General features: G+C 40.9%; 2 protein-coding genes across 6 annotated transcripts in view; both read right to left on the bottom strand.

The window, feature by feature from the left end:
• Positions 1-3,830, bottom strand: part of LOC140952400 (uncharacterized) — a 39,223-nt gene extending 35,393 nt beyond the window's left edge. Inside the window, exon 1 of one of the 5 annotated variants that reach the window (XM_073401823.1) lies at positions 3,600-3,830. In XM_073401823.1, coding sequence (XP_073257924.1) covers positions 3,600-3,708 — 109 coding nt within the window. In that variant the 5' untranslated portion in view covers positions 3,709-3,830. The remainder of the gene's footprint in view (positions 1-3,599) is intronic. The other 4 variants (XM_073401822.1, XM_073401825.1, XM_073401824.1 and 1 more) reach the window with 4 other exon arrangements.
• A 3,400-nt stretch (positions 3,831-7,230) lies between these two features.
• The window catches only part of LOC140952389 (GATOR1 complex protein DEPDC5-like), a 14,297-nt gene continuing 921 nt past the window's right edge, over positions 7,231-20,606 (bottom strand). The window contains exons 3-12 of the mRNA XM_073401810.1: positions 18,859-19,050; positions 17,679-17,902; positions 16,775-16,879; positions 15,929-16,061; positions 15,098-15,215; positions 13,966-14,223; positions 11,461-11,632; positions 10,584-10,752; positions 8,399-8,459; positions 7,231-7,370 (exon numbers count right to left, since the gene is read on the bottom strand). Of these exons, the coding sequence (XP_073257911.1) occupies positions 11,490-11,632; positions 13,966-14,223; positions 15,098-15,215; positions 15,929-16,061; positions 16,775-16,879; positions 17,679-17,902; positions 18,859-19,050 (1,173 nt within the window). The 3' untranslated portion in view covers positions 7,231-7,370; positions 8,399-8,459; positions 10,584-10,752; positions 11,461-11,489. The remainder of the gene's footprint in view (positions 7,371-8,398; positions 8,460-10,583; positions 10,753-11,460; positions 11,633-13,965; positions 14,224-15,097; positions 15,216-15,928; positions 16,062-16,774; positions 16,880-17,678; positions 17,903-18,858; positions 19,051-20,606) is intronic.

The following is a 20,606-nucleotide window of genomic DNA, read 5'->3' as shown; positions in this document are numbered from 1 at the left end:
ATTAGGGTGAGTTGTTTTTTTAGTGGTGAGGTTTTTGTGTGGTGTGGTTGGTGGTGGAGGTGGAGGAAGGGAATTGGTGATGAGGGTGGGGGTGAGGTTGATTAGTTATGAGGGGGAGAGGTGGTGGGAGAATATGTTGGGGAGGGTGTAGGTGAGAGGGTGGATGTAGGTAGGTGAGTTTTTTGGTGTGGTGGTGTTGGAGAGGTTGTAGATGGGTTATAGGTTGTTTTTGAGTTTGTTGTTGTAGGTGTTGTGAGTTTTATGTTTGTTATTGTGGATGATATGTGAAGGTGGGGATTTGTGGGGTGGTTTTATGGGGGTGGGTGTGGGTTGGTGGGTGTTGTTATTTGTTGGTTAGTGTGGTTGTTGGGTATAAGGGTTGTGTTGATAGAAGATTTGTGGGAGTGTATGGTTGTTGGGTTTGTTTGTGTAGTATGGTTGTAGGGTGGGAATAAGTTGGTTTATTTGTAGGTGGGGTATGTTTGTTGATAATTATTGTAAAAGTATGTTTGGGTGGTGGTTGTTATTTGGTTTTGTTTTGTTTGTAGTATGAGAAAGTGTTGTGTATGTTATATTGATGGTGTTTTGTTGTTAGTGGGGTTAATTGTGTTTTTGTGGTTTTTTTTTTTAAGGATTATAGGTTGTTGTTTGTGATGGTGTTATGGATGGTGTGGTGTGGTGGGTGTGGGTGGTGGAATGGGTGTTATGGTTTTGTGTTTTGTGGGATATGTGGAGTGTTGATGGTATATTGAGTGTAGGGATGATAGGTGATTTGGGGATTGTTTGGGGGTATTTTTTATGGTTGTTGTTAGGAGGTGGGAGGGATAGGGGTTATGTTTTGGTAGGGTGATTAAGTGTTGTTTTAATGTGAGTTATGGTTTGTTTTGTGGTAAGTTGTGGGTGTGATTGTAATTGGGTTTAATGGTGTTAAGTATTGGAAGTGTGGGTGTGTATGTTGTGTTAAATTGTAGATGTGTTTGAAAAAGGAATGGTTGTTTAAGAAATTGTGGTAAGTGTATTATTATGAATGGGTGTAAAAGTGATTTAGAGAATTATTGATTGGATTGGTTGATTAATGAATTAGTTTATTTATGATGTAGGTAATTGGTATTAGGTTGGTTATTGGATTAGGTTGGGTAGGTTTTATAAGTTTGTTATGTGAAATTTTTTTGGTAAAAAAGTTATGTTAGCTCGTCAACAAAGAAAACGCTTCCTATCCATTCAATATTTCTCGATCTTTTGTTTTGCTTTCCCCTAAGAAAGCGGCCTGAATTCCAGTGACCTCGAGTACTTTACCTGGTCCTCAACTATTGACATGAGACGGTGAAATCACTATGACCTATGGATTACTAGGGAATTCATAACCTTTTGCATCTAACGATTTTTAAACCCCCTAGCTTATAGGCAACATTTGGAACGTTAGACTCTTCTATCAATTGCCCAAAAACATCTCTTCTTTCCACAATCGTCTCAATAATAAATCTTTGCTTCGCTTTGAACTGTACCACAGGAAACAAAGACAAGCCTTCTAATTCTTCAAGCGCTTGCTGGAGGTCTCCCTCGAATCTAAAGTTAACACTACTATCAACTTCGGCAGAATTCGTACGGTCAACTGCTGTAAGCTTTTAAGCTTAAAAGTTTCAAAAGGAGTTGGGAGCGAAAGCAAGAAGAAGGCACTGCAGCTAGCCGGCATTTCCCACGATCAATCGACGTAGTTGCGTGGCCCGTGCGACGCAAATTTTCACGCTGTAGAAAGTTTCAGAAGTTGTGCAATGAACATGGACATCTAAAATGTAAGCTTGGCGTTATATACTAGACAATGTGAGCAAATTAAGGTGTGGAAAGTGAAAGTCATGCATCGCGTATCGTATCAGCAATAAAAATTTACGATACCTTGGAAAGATTCGCCCTAAAAATTCATCGGAGAGTGTTTGTTTCTTGTAGTCGTGCTAAAGGTTGCAATTTTGCGGGTTGTTAACATTTTGTTCTGAAACTTTCGTCGAGAAACTTTCCCCGTTGAACGCGCTACGCAACTATGGCAACCGATGAGGAAAACTACGTCGTGTAAGAAAACACGAGAGTCACCCGGCAGCTTCTCTTCGCTGATTGGCCAGAAAAATTTTTTTCTGGCCAATCAGAAGCAGGCAATTCAAACGTTTCTGGAACTGGTTCGGTAAGAGTAAGTGCCCAGGGGCTCGTCTCGATCTTACAGTAAACTTTCACCACGAACATTTTATCGACCCGACTAACTGCCCCTGGGTCTCCGAGGATGTTTCGACCCCTGCATTTTGATAATTCTTTTAGGATCCATTGTTAAGAGGAAGTGGGTGTTTTTGTATTGGAGCTATTTCCTTCCTTTGAATTTTATCTCCGATAGATGCCACTTTGTACTTTGACGGTCTCGGTATTTTCGACTGCATAGGCTGAGCTTGTTGAAGTAAATGCATGTGCGGGCAACAAACGGTTGATGTACTGTATCGATGAATTATTGAACTGACAATATGAGCACCGCGATCACAAACAAGCAACGAAGAGAAATCTCACACCTAGAATATGTACTTATTTCAAGACAAGTACGTGGAAATCGCTTGTAAATCCATGGAGAGCTTTATCAACGCACGTTAATACAGGACGTACTGAAGCAAAGACCTTCCTCGCTGGCTTCTTGTGATCGTAAGGCTAGTTACAGTAGTTAACTAATAATCGGCGGCCAAACACTCTCTTTGACTTAACAAGAGATATATTTGGAATAGTAGAATGAAAATCGTAAATAGATCGAAACAGCAAAGGTACAGAAGGTTTTATCGGCAAAACGAGTCGCTTTCCACCATTGTTCAACTGTCGCCTCCCTGTCGAACTGACGAGAACTGATAGGATCACGTGCATTCGGAAGCTTGATAATATAGTATGAAGCGATGCATCATGGGATATATGAAATTCCCCCCCTTTGTATTGACCCACAACATGGCCGCCTTGTCACGTGGTTGCAAACCTAGAAGATGCGATCGGGATAGGAAAAATCTCGATTTTGACATCTGTTCTGAAACTTTCCAAGGAATTCTTATGATACTTATACAAGAAACACCTAACAGAGAATACTTAGCTATGACAGTCGACTTAGTGAACATTTTAGATAAAAATTGTCGTCTCAGAACACTAGAAATGTCATTTCGCGGCATCAAGATTTCAAAGGTTTGTGGACATCCATCGATCTAAAGAGGGCCTTATGACTCAACCATCGCTAACTGGTCCTTATTACAAGTTGAAATTTTCAAACCGCGGAAGGGTCTTTTCGTCTTGTGATGAAAACTTCCACATGCTGCAACCTTCTTACTTGACCAACTGTTGGGCCAGTTGAAGTCAACCAGTGGACATTTCCACTGTCAGATCGTCATGATGGACGTTTCGATTCCAAGACCTTGGAACGTTCGATTTCAAGAAACTTTTTTTGTTACAGGCTACAGTGCTGCCGTAATAACATTACCGAATGCACTACTGAATGAAAATCAAGCACCTTTCGTCATTGCAAGCTTTCGATTTGAAAAATGAACGCAACCTTTGTATAGTAAGCTTAGATATTCAGAGTTAATTTCTCTTACCATCTGAAACTTCACCGATTTGTTCAAAGTGTCTTTTTAAACCATCGTCGTCTGTGCTAAAGCTCAAAGAGCCAACATAGAGCCTCCTCTTATCTTCGTCGTCTCCCATTTCTCTTAAAATTTTACCTCTCGAGGAAACAGTTTACAGAACAGAAACTACCTCGTGCTCCAACAAACTTGCGTGCTCCTCTGCTACGGCGTCTATTGAACACTAACCTGATAAACCGGATAAACCGGTTTCTTGCTTCGTACCCAGTTCCTGCACGGGATCAGTGAAGAGATCAGAAAAGCCCAGTTCCCACAATTGGAGATTTATTTTTTCCGAAAAAGAGTGTTTGATAGTTTTAATAAATATAAATCGTCCAAATCAAGTATCTGTGCTACAGTGTAGCACCGATGTTGTACGAGATTACACCTCACGTTCATCGGAGCATGGTGGTGGAACTCCAGGAGCCCATCACCCTCCGGCCTGATACGTCAGTTGTCAGTTAAATTTCAGACGATTTGTCTGGTTGCCAGTTAAAATTTTGGCCACTTGTCACAGCGACCGTATTTCCTCGAATGATAGCCTGCGGCGATTATTTCTTTTTTCGCACAAAAAGGGGGCGATTATTCAAGGGAGGCGCTTATTTCAAATATTGCCCACTGGAAGTCAAATAAACTGAACATGAGTTTTTCAAGTATTCCAAATTTAGTTCCTTCATTAATTTTCCGAGCATGAATTGTCACTGATCAGACGATGGCGAGAGCCAATTATTCGAGAGAGGCGATTCTTTTAAGTATTTCCCTCAAAGGGGGCGATTATTTGAGGAGGCGAGGGACGGTTATCATTCGACGAAATACGGTAACCCCATCCAGAGCCTCTATAGTAAACAATAAAAACACTAAGTTCGTAAAATAAACAATAGAAAGTAAAAAGCCTTATTGTTTCTATCTAAAATTATACTTTAAATAAAACTGCCAATACTTTCACTGTTGCTTACTTTCAGAGGAATCTCGTTCCATTCTTTGAACAAAAAATATGAAGAACGTAGTTGGGCTTTACTACAATGAGATCTGTCAATTCTCAAATCACTAGCATGGCGCTTTGGTAAATGTGGACTAAAAACCCAGTATTATTATGATAATTGTGATCCAAAAGGCCATTTGAGGGATTTAAACTCGGGGTAGCTAATGGAACGTTCGGTGATCTGACCCAATCGAACTCCAATCGTTCGATTGACTTCGATTGGGTTCGGTAATCGAACTCTCCGAAAAGTTCCAGTTCGATTACCGAAAAAATCGAACAACAATCCGACCGATTGGGTTCGATTGATTTATGGTTCGGTTTCGTTCGATTATCTACCCCGGGTTAAAAATATGGACAAGTCGATGTATGCGCCGTCGAACCCGAAGATTCACTGAAGATTAACCCACCCAAGATTGATAAGCGCCTGAGTAAATGAGGAGTGTGTAGGACGATTGAGAACAATCTTAGCCGCTTTATTGTGAAGTACCTTGAGGGAATCCATTATCAGTTCCACCAATATCATAGCTGATTTGACGTATGTTTAACTCCTTTGCTTAGTTTTTTTTGCTTCTTTTAAATTTTAAATTTCATTCGTCACTTAGAAACGAGAAGGACTGATGATTGGCCGAGTTATTTTTCGCAGACTTCTGGGACTGTTACTTGGCGCGTTCCCAATGTAGCGATCCCAGAAACAATTGCAGGATGCATTTGGCTCCAGTTTCTTCCTGGTTTCTAAAGTGGCGAGTGGCGCAATAGGATCTAATGATAACCGCACATGTAACTACACCTTAACCCCTGCATGTTATCAGCCAAGATTGAAAACAAGCAGTTCATAGGACAATCTTTATCGAATCAGCTGTAAAGATGTGCGAATCAACTTTATCAACTCATTCGACAGAACAAAATCTTTGTGTTCTCCTCCCCAAAAGACGCAAATCAACTGTTTCTTTAGAAACGAAAACCTTTATAGATTTGTGGAGATGCGAGCGCCTTATGTGTGCTGACGTATTAGTTTTGACAGTTTTTCTTTCTCTTTTTTTCGTTAAACCAACATTCATTTGTTTTAATAAGCGTATGTTTCCACTCTTGGAAACAAATGCTTGGAAGTGTAAGCCGTCCAGCTATTTCTAGCCCGCGTAGCAAGCGTTTGCACGCGAGTTCGTTAAGAAAGTTAGGACGAGTGCAAAAAAGAGGAATGAAGAGGGAGGGGGAGGGTAGAGAAGGAAAATCTTTTCCCCTGGTCCTCCCCCTTCAATCTTCTATTTCTTTCATTCTCGCTCCAAATTTCGTGCAATAACTCGATTGGAAACGATTGCTACGTAGGCTAAAATACTTCAGAATTGCTCTAAGCCTCTCCTTATCGGATTAAGCGAGGCAGAGTACACCCTACGCCCCCTCCCGATTTTCTTTGAGGGGAAGGGGCGGCTGTACACACACGAAAATTATATTGGGTTCAAATTTTGCCATTAGATTTTTTGGCGCCAACATCACCAGCGCTGGGGTTGAGAATATCAAACGCGCTAACATGAGTAATGTAAAAATTCCGAAGCGGCGCTCCCGTGGCATTGGAGCACCATGGGTAATAAAATTTGGTTACCGTATCTGTGCAAACAAGAAATTTTGGTAGTGACAAAGTTAGCAGATGTGAAACGTCACACTTACTAGCTGATAGGTGTTCAAGGCATATTCAATCTGTGTTTAACTTGATAATGGACATCCATCTTATGGTCAATTGGCAGCTGTCAAAAAGGTATCCGCTGACTAGTGTCACGTGACTTATCGCGGGCTCAAGTGAATAACTTATCGAGGTGAAGTGTTCAGTTACAGTATCGGTTTTAATTGATCGCAGGCTCAGGTCCCTTTTTTTTCAGGAGGAATTCACTTTTCTTGCCAACGCAAAAAGTTGAACTGCTTGAAAAAGACATTTCTTAAAAAATCCCATAACAGCTTCACTGTGGGCCTTAGCAAATCTATATATTACCTCTACGCTCATCTTGAACCCAGTTCTCACTCTGTCTTGCGCTGAAAACCCCTGGCCGAGGGAGATCTGGGTACAAGATTGACCTCTACCTTTCATTTTCTTTATAGTACCTATTCACGAAACTCCCATTAATATAATTTATCTATATAGAAATCTAACTTTTAACAATAAGAGTGTTCCTTTTTCTTTTTTAGCTTATAGGTAAAATAGTTTTCAAGCATACTTTGAAATAATTTTAAGTCACTTCTCTTTTTCTGACTGTGAAGCAAGAAGTTTATCAGAAGAATCCGTGGAGCTCCCCAAATTTGTCGAATCGCTTTCTTCCACCCTGTTCATTTCACAACCTCCTTCATCCTTTTCTTTTAAGAAAATCTTATCTTCTTCTTCTACGCCTTTTTGAAGCAACCTTCTTGCAGTTGCCGTGCACGACTCCCAGAATTTCGTCAAAACACCATTTTTGTCCGCGCAGAAATCTTCCAGTTCACTTCTCAGTTTACTCTCACTTCCTTTATCACCAGTAGCCGCTGACCGCCAGCGTCTTGTCAACATATGATTTGGCATCCAATAGAAACCCCAATACCTGCCACTGTGTTGGTCCATTATTGACCCATGCTGGTCATTCATAAAAGGATCATTATCATCTTCCCAGGTAGAGATACGTACAAAAGCTACGCCGCTCGTGTGCACGTAGTCATGTGCGCGGCACTGCACGGGCGTCATTTGCACCATCGGCGAGCTCACGTGCATCGAGCCATACGGTGAGTCCTGGATGAAACCAAACCTTGAAACAAAGCAACAAAGTGCTGTTGTCATGGTGAAAAATGACGTGTAATTTTGGGCTAGCCTGTACACAGACGTTGCTTTATTTTTCTTTTCGATAATCAGCGAGAGCGCTTGGTGGACTTTTAAGAGAAAATAGCGGGTCTGTGAACGGGCTATTTTGGGCAAGAGGGCACGCTATTAGAATGAAAGTGTCGGAACTGGCAAGAAGGTAGTGGTAAAGTTTGAAAGCCAAATCTGTTTGGCTGAAAGTTAAAACTTGCGTCACATTATGGTACGAAATTTTGCCCAAGGTTAATAAGGTTGTGCAGTTAAGGTGGCTCGATACAGTTTTTCAGGGTCAATACCTCCCAATTTTGAGTACGACGCCATAAACAAAGATTTGGAAAAATTTACTCAGTGTTACGTGCGACAAATGATAAGCGCCGTAACATTTTCAGTTTCAACTCTGCAATTCAATGTGGATTAGGATATATAAATCACTTTGCTTTAAGCACCATAATATAATTTTTCTTTTTATGAAAGGCTACTCTGCAAGTAAGCTGCTCCCAACAAACAATGTGACCCATCTAGTCTCCTTCGCAGCCGTTTTTAGGCTCGTCACGCAACGCTCGTGGGGAGGAGCGTTGCGTGACGAGCCCAAAAGCGGCTGCGAAGGAGACTATGACCCATTCGCCACTTTTAAAAAAGAGAAGGAAACTGGACCGAGTTAACTTTTGCAAAGGCTTCTGGTGCTGTTACAAGGGACACGGGGAAAAATTGACCAATAGCTGACCGGCTTGTCCCCAGGTACGATCCCAGAAACAATTGCGGGACACATTTCGGCTCCAGTTCCCTTCCCGTTTTTAAAGTGACGAACTCGTTTTTAATTCAGCCCTTTTCGTTTGATTTTAAGTTGAAAAATGGAACTCAAGCATTTTTTCTTGAGTTGAGAATATGCAAAGTTTAAAACATTACCAGCGAAAAAACATTCAAGACTACTTAACGTCAACTGTCCCGTAAGGGCGTAAGCAAGCAGTACATACGCACCTTTGAAGTATTGCTTCCAAAAATAGAAACATTCTTAGATTTCGCGTGGGTGGTTCAAATTCTGAAATACAAAAATCGTAACAATTTTTGGTTGCAAAAAACATGAACAAAACAGATCAAGTGAAGATCATTCAGACTCAATGGAGCGTCGCTATCGGTGATTATATGACCAACAAATCTAACGTACTGTAAATCCTCTATTAAGCCCCCCTCTCAAATAAGACCCCTACCTCTAATAAGCCCCCCCCCCTTTTCAGTGGAAGAAAATTAATAAGCACCCCCCGCTCCATTAAGCCCCCCCCTCCCCTAAATATTCTTCACTAATAAATGATAGACTGTATTAATCCATCACGACTGTAAAACATCGTGTGGACTGATTAGGGATAGTTTATTTACCAACTAGAAGTTGGGATTTGATTCTGATCCTCAGCTGCGTGTCCTCCAATCGTCTGTACTTGAGCTTTTCCACTTTATATTCTAGTTCTTCATGAAGAACTGATGCCATCATTTTTTTCTAAATTGAATATGCCCCCCCTCTCAAATAAGCCTCTCGTCTCTACTAAGACACCCTCAAATAGACTTGAAATGAATAATTCCCCCCCCCGGGGGGGGGGGGTAATAGAGAATTTACGGTAGTAACTAATGGTATTTCTGACAGTGTAGCCAGGCTAGAGGACTGGGGCCATGTAAGGAGACTATGATGAAAATGGATTTTTTTTTAAATCTGACAGTTACCCGTTATGAATTGGAATCACTTAAAATCAGAATACCAAAATCCTTTATCATTATCGTAAATTATTATAAATTTACGTCCAGCGATTCGCACTTGCCAGAGCAGACAGCACTGCTGGTGATTTGAGTAAGTGCGGTAAATGTTTATCCATTAAGTCCCAAGTGTGACAGACATCAATTTTATCCTAACAATCTTCATGCGCAAACAATAGGAAAGGTTATGAGAATTAATGAAATGATCAACAAAGGAACCAGGACCGTAAAAACGACTTATTGACGGAAACAATCAAAACTAACCACGAGAGAACGACTGCATGGACAACTGAAAATTTGACTAACTGTCACTAACTGTGACAATAGACGGATCGAAACGCACCAATTACTGATTCCGAGTCTTCATAGCCAATCACATCACGGCTTAACTGACAGAAGACCATTAACGTCTCGACTTAAATGACCAATCAGGTCAATAACCAAAGTTAAATACCATCGACTGACGTGATACAACTCACTTTGACTATGAAGATGACTACCGCACAGGTTGTCGAAACGTCAGTCACTGTCAACAACAGTTCTATTCAGGACTACGTTCACCTAGACGGTCATACTCAACCTACTTATGAAATGACTCTTGGGTTCAAACCTTTCACAAAGAGAAAATGCTTTGATCTTTTGTCGTATTCTCTCAACTAATTCTTTAAAGAAATGTAAGAAAATCAGTTTGGACAATTTGAATTTGGACATTAGGCCTTTGTTTTGTTTTTGTTTTTCTGTTTATGTTGTTGTTGTTTTCTTATTCACGAAGCAGTTTTGGGCTATCGAATCTGGAGGTTTCATGTTTGATTACGATTGCTTGGGACAGCGTACACGAATCCTAAGTATACACCAACAAATTAATGTCAGTTTTGAAGTAAACTAGCCATCAGGTCGTGATCAGTGGTTGATGCTTCGACAACCTGTGCGGTAGCCTTCTTGATAGTTTTTCCTGACTTTGACTCTAAAGATGACTACCACACAGGTTTAAAACAGAAGTCAATATCAGCAACAGTCCTATTTAGGAATACACTCATATTGCACTTAGATATGACATGACTCCTAGATTCAAAAACCTCGACATTATGAACCTCTATATAACTAAGTGTTCGGCATAACGAAAGATATTATTCGCCTTAGTAATAGTAAAATATATGCAATATAATTTTGCGAATCGCTTTCTTCCTTCAATTTTATTTTGTCTTCGAGGGCGGGATTCGGGATTTTAAAGCAATATGGAGGCGGTATTCGGGAATTTTAAAGCGATATAGGGGGGGTATTCGGGATTTTTAAAGCAATATCGGGGCGGGATTTGGGATTGAAAGTATGCACCGGAAGTGGGATGGCGAAAATAACTCTCGGGATTAAGGGATTGAGGGAAAATTTAGGTCGGGATGATGGGATTGTTCCTCTTTCTTACCTCTGAACAGACTACCTGCGTCCGCTGCTCCTTCGGGTAAGTTCAACGAAATAAACAAAGGCAAACGAAAAGGGTCGACATTCCTACCAGCTGGATCAGGGAATGGACTTACTGGAACGGGGACTATGTGAAAGCCACACGAAGGTGCCTTACGAGTCCATGATTGAACCTGAGGAGAGCAAAGTGGATACGATCACTCATTATCATCATCATCATCATCATCACAATCACATTTATAGAGCGTATTCACTCATCTGCCAGCATCTATGCTAATTCTTACGAACAAAAGAAAGTTTTTACATAAGAAAAGAGTTCAATTCCCACAGGGTTGTCTTGGTACATCAACATGGCCGCCGTTTCATTGTTTTGGAACGCCAATATGGCCGTCGTGACGTCATGCGAATACGCTCTATAGCCTACAAATTAGCCTGTATATCAAGCGCTTCTATGTTTATGCTAAATTTTGGCGGTAAACAAGGTATATTATGGACAGAATAAAAGTGACGAACGATTATCCTCACATTGCACAAACAAAGGTACAGTATAGTGTAAGAAAAGTGACTGAAAAAATGGATTTTTTTATAACCATGGACTATGTGGCTTACAAGCATATCGCTTATGAAATAAAGTGAACTACCATAGGTTACCGCTTCGCTTTTACATGAGCCTCTTTCCTAGTCTCCCCGCAGACGTCCTTTGGGATTCGTTCAATGAATACGCGACGAACGAACCCCAAAGGACGTCTGCGGGGAGGCTACCTATCTCCCTGACTTCCTGATAATTTTCCCACTCCAATTAACTCCCCCCATAAAAAAGGCTGCCCCGGAGGGCGCTTGTTAGAGCGATTACTATAAAACTTTGATGTTTTTCATCCTACCATGTTATTTACTATACTCCCAGTCGCTGCTATCCAGTGTAGCTCGATCTCAAACGCATGATGGGTGCAGAAATTACCATGGTAACGTACGATGCAGGTTTCAGGGCGTTGGCTCTTGTGATAAGGATCAGCATCCAGGTAACAAACTTGTAAGCTGGGCCACAGCCGCAGTCTATGGAGTATGCAACAGGATAATACTCGAAAAATCAATAATAATAATAATAATAATAATAATAATAATAATAATAATAATAATAATAATAATAATAATAATAATAATAGGACTGTTCAGTTGTTGACGGCGACTGACATTTCAACAACCTGTGCGGTAGTTATCTTCTGAAACTATTGCACGTATATTACAACCTTACAATATACGTGTTGCGCACAAACCGATAACCACTTTATGGCGACTGCTAACCGGAGGACAGACAGGGAGCAGTATACAAGATCAAATGCTGCGACTGCCAGGCTTCTTACATTGGTGAAACCGGCAGAAACCTAAGCACGCGACTGACCTAACACAAACGCGCGACGAGGAATGGTGACGTCAACAATCACATTGCTGAGCACCATTTAAAGACGAAACATCAAATTGACTGGGACTCTGCGACATGTATAACGTATTCTACAGACTACTATTAACGTCTTACTTTAGAAAGCTGGTTTACTAACTTAGAACAAACGCCACTGAATCGTAGCCAACAGTTACCAGCGCCGTACAAAGGACTTATTGACGAGATCAAGCAAAACTAACTACGAGAGAACAACTGGAGAACTGACAATTTGACTAACAATAGACGACCGTTTAAATGTAACAATAGACGGATCGAAACGCACCATTTACTGATTACGAGTCTTCATAGCCAATAACATCACGGCTTAACTGACAGACGACCAATAACATCGCGATATAATTGACCAATCAGATCAATAACCACAGTATAATACCATCAACTGACGTGCTACAACTCACTTTGACTCTGAAGATGACTACCGCACAGGTTGTCGAAACGTCAGTCACTGTCAACAGCAACAGTCCTACAGGACTACGTTCACCCGGACGATCAAACTCAACCTCTTGAAATGACTCCTGGGTTCAAACCTTTCACAGTAACACGAATACCTCGCTTATATTATATAGACATTTCTCCAATTAAGACACCTCTATTATTCATACATGGACCCCTCTACTGCAGATACAGTATTATATACGACCACCTCTTGTTAGCAAACCACCACCTTTCCAATACACCCAATGTTTCCCAGTCTAATCCCTATACATGTAGTTAGAATCTCTCGTAAGCGACCACGACCTCTCTTTTTTCGTGCCTCTCCCGTCTCGCGCCGTCAGTCGCGCGCGTGGTCATTTGCGCGTAAGCTAACTTTCTGGGGTTGACGGTTTAATGATTTTTCATTGGTTTTACGCTCTTGTAAGCGACTTTTTGATACATTGTTTAATTTTTATGTTCGCTGTGTGTACTACTCTACCTAAAATATACGAAGAACTTAAATAACAAAACGGAACAGCACATATCATTATTTTAGAAATTGCATGCAATAAATTATCTTCCATAGAGTAAATGTGTCCCGGCGGGACATCGTCTCGGAAGAGACCTCAAGAGGTTCTTTTCTCGTAAACTACGACCTCCCGTAAGCGACCACTAAGTCTTTGCATTTTGGGTGGTAGCTTACAAGAGGTTCGACTGTACTCTCTAAAACTGATACACAGTTTACTGTCCCGCGGACATCTCTCCCATACACAAATAATCGCGAAGAGGTAGCAATCTGAGTAGACTGCGGATTGTGTGGTTCAAGAACGCGGGAGCGGTAAAAAAAAAAGAAACGTCCTGAAGCGAGGATGAGAACAAAATGTGAGACTTGGGGGAGACGCCTTACGGGCGGGTTGAAACTCCTCCAAAATTAGATTGTCATCTTTACCCAAAATACATCATAGGAGTCTTATAACTTAGAGTAGTAAATAAGAGAAGAAAGAAAACGGATGAAAACAGTAGGTAGTATGTTGGACTTGAACCCGCGTCATTTGATGTATAATCCATATCCGTATCCACTACACCATCAAGGGCTAACTGCCGGTTAATTTAAAGGTACCTTACATGGCATTGATCATAACATTAGTGAAAGCTAATTGCTAAAGAGTGCTTAACCCTAATCACTGCTCTTCAGTGCTTAACCCTCTATTCAACTCCTTTTCTTGCATAACTATCTCTTACTCTGATTTCTTCACTTTTCTCAAAAATGTGCCCAATAAATTCGCATAAATGGTTGTCACAAACGTTACGGGCGTGTGAGGTTTTGTGGAAAATCCCACGAACGCGCCTGGAAACACCGATTTTGAGGAAACTAACTGACTGTTTTGCAGTCTACAATTTGAGATGACACTAAAGAACGATTTAAAATGATGAAAAAATTTTAAAAAGCTTTTAAAGTAAATTAATTTTTAACAATGTCTAGGAAAGATCTCAGAAAGTACACAATACAAACCGCTCTCTGAATGCAGGCGTCCTCGACTCAGCCTGGCTGATCTTGTTCGGCTGCGCTTCCGGTTTGGAGAACCCACCGGAAATGACTCAATCACCTCATCGGGTGCAAAGAATTCTGGAAAATCATCTCCAGTTCTGGAAGGCCAGATTGCCACCTCGAACCATTCACTTTGAAATTCTCGTAAGAGATCTAACTCGAAGCGCTCCACGTCGATTGAAGACCGGTGGGACACGGGTAACTTGGAAGTATCCGGTATGTCTAACAATAAAAAGCAAAGGCTCGGTTGACGGAAAAGAAAGTCCGATACTTTACCCCAGGGGACGGGAACAACAGAGTCAGTATGAAGGGGATGATCGAAAGGGAGCAAACTGACTAAACCCCCTCTTCCCCCCCCCCCCCCCCTTGTCTGCTACACAACCGTTTTAGCGTCGTCACGTAACGCACGTTGCGTAACGACACAATAAACGGCTATGTAGCAGACTAACCCCCCCCCAATAAAAAAAATAAATAAAAAAAATATCCCAAGGCATTAAATAAAATGATCAGGAGCCATTAATTACGACTTCTGATTATAACAACCGCAAAACGAGGTTGGTTGTACTTTATCAGGCAGAACTACGCAACCAGCATACACGCCCGGTTAAAAACGAATTTAATGCCCCCTTAAACTCACCACTCAAATCAAGGCCTGTGTTGTCAGGATCCCTTAAGAAATCAGTGCTTCCTTGTTAAAAATCCCTTGCAGTTTCCCCTCCCCTCACAAAAACTGTGGGTGCAGGAGTTAACTTTGTATATGATGTGGGGGAGAGGGGCTAGGCATGTGTAGTTTCATTTGGTTTCAAACGCGTGCGTAAAAAAGCGTCACAAATAAAAGTTTGCCCTAAGATTTTTATCAATGAACGTAGGTTTCATTGACTTTTTCTTTTACACATGTCCTGTCCAACCGCAGTTCAAGCGTTAGGGTAATAGGACATGGTTCGAACTCCTATTTGAGAACTCAAAATTATTCTTCAGAAGTTTCGGAAGCTCTTCATGACTTCAGAGCATTGTTTGATATTCTTGCGAGGGGAATGGTACGCATGTGTTTAAGAATACTGTGGTATTCCTGTGGTCAACATCTAACTTGACTTACCATCTTTTTTCTCCGCCCAAGAAGACTTTGGTGCAAAACAAAAGATAATAAAACCTTCGAGAAATTTTCGCTTTACACTTTCTGAGAAGTGTTGAATGATGCTAGCTTCTACCATTTTCTAGAAAGGAAAGTAAAAAAAAGAAGCAATTTTCGAAATTTTTATGAAGTAACAGTAGAGATAATATTTCTGTATCTACCTCTTGTGTATACTAAAATATGACTCTGAAATTTTCTCCCTTGGTATTTATTCTACAGGCCCCGGATAAATCACTATCCAGCGGATAAGTATTGGGGAAACCAATTGCGTTATCCACTGAATAGATTTTTATCCCGTGGATAGCGCTATCCATTGTTTGAGCAACCGGGGCCACTTCAATAGTATCTGTTGACTGGTAAATGGTAACTCTTCTTTCTGTTTCTGTTGCTCTCTTTTGGGGAGGGTAGTAGTCACTCCAAGTGAAATGTAGTATACTAAGCAGTACAAGTATTAAGAAAGGATGTCATATTATCGATACTCGATGTCAGTAATCTATCCTTGGAACAGACACGAATGGGCTTTACGTGTAAAGAAAAGCCGCTGAGAAAATTTATCGAACGCAGGCGGTCTCGTCACGCAACGAAACTTTGGGAGGTGCGTCGCGTGACGAGACAAAAACGGCTGCGTGGGAGACTAGCGTAAATTAAGGTCCCTAATGGATATTGGAGCTTTCAGGCCTGCAATCGCTCCATGTATCCTATTACGCCCGATAGAACGGGTTCTGGAGAAGACAGATGAATCACTATAAATAAATATATGCCCAATGCGCATAATCATAAGTTGAAACCGCTGACCTGACACAGATGAATAGCTTGCTCGTTAGAAATGATCCCATCCAGGTGTTGTTTAATCCAAGAGATCGCTTCTACACTTAGAAAGCTGGAAAGCTTCAATCCTCTTATCTCGGGTAGAAAGGAAACGCCTTTGCTGTAAAGTGAACCAACAAATAACTCAACGAAAAACTCTCAGAAATAAATGTTGAGAAGTGACGAACATCTGAAGGCGGCTTCAACTCTATGAAAAAAACTTGAATCCTATCAAGAGTTTTCCGTTAAACTGTTCGTCAGTAGGATGCCTAAAATGTGTGCAATTCCACAATTGGTTTCGGCCCATTTAATCCTATACAAATTGTAAAACATTTTACAAGGAGCCACCCAAAATGTGAGCACAGTCACGGAGAACACATATAAGTGAGGAAAATAACACAAAGTAAAATCAAGACGTTATTTAACGAACTAAATGCACACTACAATCGGCGACAAATTGCTGAGACTTTGTCCTCAAATAGGGAACATAGAAAAACAAAGCAATCCACACCCCTCCCCCCTTGCTCAGCTGATGCTGATTCTAAATCAAATTTAAAACAAAAAAATCCAAAATGTCCAAATTATGGCAACAAAAAATAGTACCACGAAAAATTACTGCTTAACAGGTTTGATTTGAACAGTCATAGGACTCTAGCACTTCGTTCACTGAAAAAAACCCCTACTTCTCATGACTTAATTAATTGCTACAAGAGTAGAACGATTACTTCGTAACATTTTTCATTGACGTTTATCAAGTTCTCGTTTCGAGCGGAAACGAAAAAAGCAAACTGTTAATTGTAGAATTAAATAGAACCGTATCATCTTACAACTTACCCAGATTCCATCATGGCCTCCGCTATGCTCCTCAGTGGTGATTGTTCACTGAGCCTGTCACTATCGGAGATTGTCATTGACTGGTCGGCTGCGATTGGCTGCTCTCTATGATAAAAACAGGCAAAAATTAAAGGAGCCGTGTCACGAAATTCAGCCAAATTAGTAACAAAATGCCCGTTAAATTAAGAGAAACATAAAAATAACCGCTTAAAACATTAAAGGAAGGTTAAAATAACATAACAGAAACAACAGACGCCACGGATGGGCAAAACTGAGGAAGATTGAAACGGGTTGAAATTAGGGTTTTTGAAAACTGTTCAGCCTGACAATTTTTCCAAGTTTATCTCTGCTGTTTGCAACTTCAAAAATGATGCACAGAAGACATATTTGTTTGTCTCGAATCTCTGATTTTGTCATTTACATGTAATTTCTTTGCTTACTTTAAGTTCCATAGCGATTGAGGGCGAGTAATTGGCAAAATTAAACAAAATGAACTGGACTGCCGTGACACAGCCCCTTTAAGAATATTTACGAGCTGACTGTCAGCATTGCCATATAACAGTTCACTATAGGAAGTCTGGCCGTGATCGGACCGGACGTCAACATCTCTTATCTGTCCCAGGGTATCATGTTGACGGATCGTATCGGATATCGGATCGTATCGGAGGGTGACGACCCGACTTTATAATAGTCAGTTGGTGCAACGTAAACAGAGCGTTGTAATACGAGCACGTTATTCATGTATATGCTTCGGGCTATCGTACAAACTTTCCGACTGTTTAGTAACATTCATCAGCAACCGCCATTCTAAAGGTATTATTCTTTCGAACGCACTGCTAATCCCTGATTTCTGCTATTTGCTAATTATTTTAGCTGCTATTTTGTGATTAGAACTCTGACGTACCCAGAGAATTCCACGGATGAAACGCTACGAGAATCCGGGTTCGGTGATTCTAGGCCAACAGTTGAGGACGACCGCGATTTACTAACCAGCGGACTACATGGTAACGAGCTGATTTCCTTCTGTGCTGTGTTTAACTCTGATGATAAGGGTACAGTCGCTCTTGTCTCATGCTGCTGCCTACTATGGCGACGGGACGGGAAAGCAGGCTCTGATTGTCTTCGCTCCTAGATAATATATTACCACATTCAGGGCCTGTTTACGTGGAGGTGGTGGACCCCAGGTAGGTGAGGTAACCCGCTTGTCCATATAATCTCTCATTTTATTTGATCACGTTAACATGATAGGTGGGGTGACCCGCTACATGTTACCTCAACTATCTCGGGTCGTCCACCTCCATGTAAACAAGCCCTAGGGCGTTATTCAAAGTGATAATTTTAAAAGTTGCTGCACCATGTCGCGATGACAAATCACTCCCGGTGTACAGTTCGGGCGATACGTTGCACGACGCGTCGCAGTAACAAATCCTTTCGTGTGAAGGGCAAATTTTTAAGGACAGCTTTTTTTCTGCAACAAAATTTTGTCGCCGCAACAAGTCGCACAAGTTCTGTCTGATTTGGTTTTCCGTGACTTGTTGCAGCGACAAAATTCTGTTGCTGAGGCAAAGATTTTCACAAAAATTCTTCAGTACAAACGTGGCGATTTGTCGCTGCGACGTGTCGCCGCGACATGTCGCTGCAACTAGTTGCCTAGTGTGTACCGATCTTTAAACTCTATATTAGAGACCTTAAGTTTTCCACGTGACTGTTGCATAATCTTTTAGGTGCGCATGCACGTAAAATTTGCGAGGAAATATAACAAGGGGATGTATGAAAGGTTGCGCGTAAATGTTTAAGTTGAACCTCCCTCAACTTTTATGTTTACGCGTGGCCTTTCATACAAGTACGCGAGGACAAGATTTTGTCAATACTGAGTAGTGTGCGCGCGTGAACTAGCGTCATTTTGGCGGGAAAACGTGACAGCTGTCGTCTTTCTACTACGAGTTTTAGCGAAAAAAACGTGACAGAAACAAGTTAACGGCTAGTGAGTTATATCAAGCTCAGTAAAGGGATAAAGCAATTCTAGAGAAACTGTGTTCAGTCACGTAAAAGCTATGTACAGAGTGCACGCTTACTCTTATTACCTTGGGTGTCTGAGGAACCTTCTGAAATGGAAATCTTTTTACTCGATTGAGAATCTCAAGAAACTTCAAAAATCCTTCCATAAGGTTTTCCTCTTGCTGCACTTTTGTCTTTTTCTTTTCTCCCGTTCCCACACTCGATTTACGCTGAGTAAACGGCAGCAGCAGGAAACGAATCTTCCAGTAATTCAGAGACTAAAAAGAAAAAAAGAAAACCGTTTAATTTACAGCAAATGCAAATTTGTCCTAAGACCTTTGTCCATGGTTAGGTAGAAATTTTTTTCACTCGAGGTCGAGAATTATCATAGTTTTTATAGTGAAAGGAGCAGTGTCAAGAAATTTATAACAATTTAAACTGTGGTAGCTTCCACCAAAAAAAGTAAAATATCACAACATTCAATGAAGGTATAAATAACACAAACAAAATACAAAGAGGGCACAGATTGACAAACTTGAAGACGATTGAAACGGATTGCAATTGTAGTTTTCGTTTTCCGCACGCTCTTTTTTTCACTGCTTACCCGCTTTCTTCTCTAGTCTGGACTAACCGAGAGCCTGGCACAGGTTATAGTAGTTTTCGAAAACTAGTTTGCCTAAGAGTTTCTCAAAAATCATTTTTGTTGTCGCGTTCGTCAGAACGCATCCTAATCTGGTGTTCCTGTGGCGCTAAGACTGCAAATAAGCCTCCCCTATTAATATTATCAGGGACAACTCGGCTGGGAAACTGGTAGGACTACTTTTTACTCGATTTCGTTTCCGTAATTTTTCCGTAAGTGACGAATGCGTATCCGTAATCAATGGTTACCTCTATAATGGTTGACACGAAGCTGGGATTTTGTCGTCCACAAGCGATTGCGCAAGTGCCATAGCGAATAAGAATGAGTAATTGGCGGTATTAAGGTGATGTTACATGAGACGATTCGCAACGACGATTTTTAGCGCAACACAGCTATGCAATGTTGGAACAATCTTGTAACTATTCGAAAGAATGTTGCAAAAATGTTGCAACGCTGTGTTGCGCTAAAAATCGTCGTCGCGAATCGTCTCGTGTAACATCACCTATAGGGTAAATTTCCACTGTCGCGTAATTTACACGTATTTACACACGTAAATTTTAGGGGGGGGGGGGGGGAATAAAATATAGGCAAGATAAAAAGTACTGAGCTTCAACGAGAAGTTGAGCAAGGTTCAACTTTAACATTTACGCCCGACTATCCATAAATTGCCTCTATTTTATTTACGCGCGTAAAATTTACGTGCGTACCCACGTGAAAATTACGAGACAGTGGAAATCCACCCTTAGAGTCATTACGATTCACGTTTTCGCCAAGCTTTCACCTTAATTGTCCCTTACTGTTTATTAAACTCTTGTATTTTTGTACAAAGAATAAAGTTGTTGTTGTTGTTGTTGTTGTTGTTGTTGTGGTACTTTTACTCAAAAATAAGTGAGTTTCACGCCAATTTTATCCATAAGAATTGTCCGGGACAGTTTTTATCTGCTTATTTTCTTTTGTGAGAAATTCTCAACTTGAATTTCACGTTTGCTGTTTGTCGTAATCGTGACTCTTTTAAATCTCTCTGTTAGAGCGATATTCGTATGACCTTGAAAAATGGTTTCTGTAAGTGTTCCTTATTTGTTTTATCAGCCAATGGATGAAAAGATCAAAACATGGCCTCTTCGTTTTCCCGTCAAATATGAATATGATATGGCGAAGGCATTGTTCGATTGGCCAATCATGTTACAGTATGAC

This window comes from Porites lutea, chromosome 11 (genome assembly GCF_958299795.1).
Source record: "Porites lutea chromosome 11, jaPorLute2.1, whole genome shotgun sequence".
In the NCBI taxonomy this organism is placed as follows: domain Eukaryota; kingdom Metazoa; phylum Cnidaria; class Anthozoa; order Scleractinia; family Poritidae; genus Porites; species Porites lutea.
The sequence above is the reverse complement of the archived record's forward strand: the minus strand, read 5'-3'. Positions and strand labels throughout refer to the sequence as shown.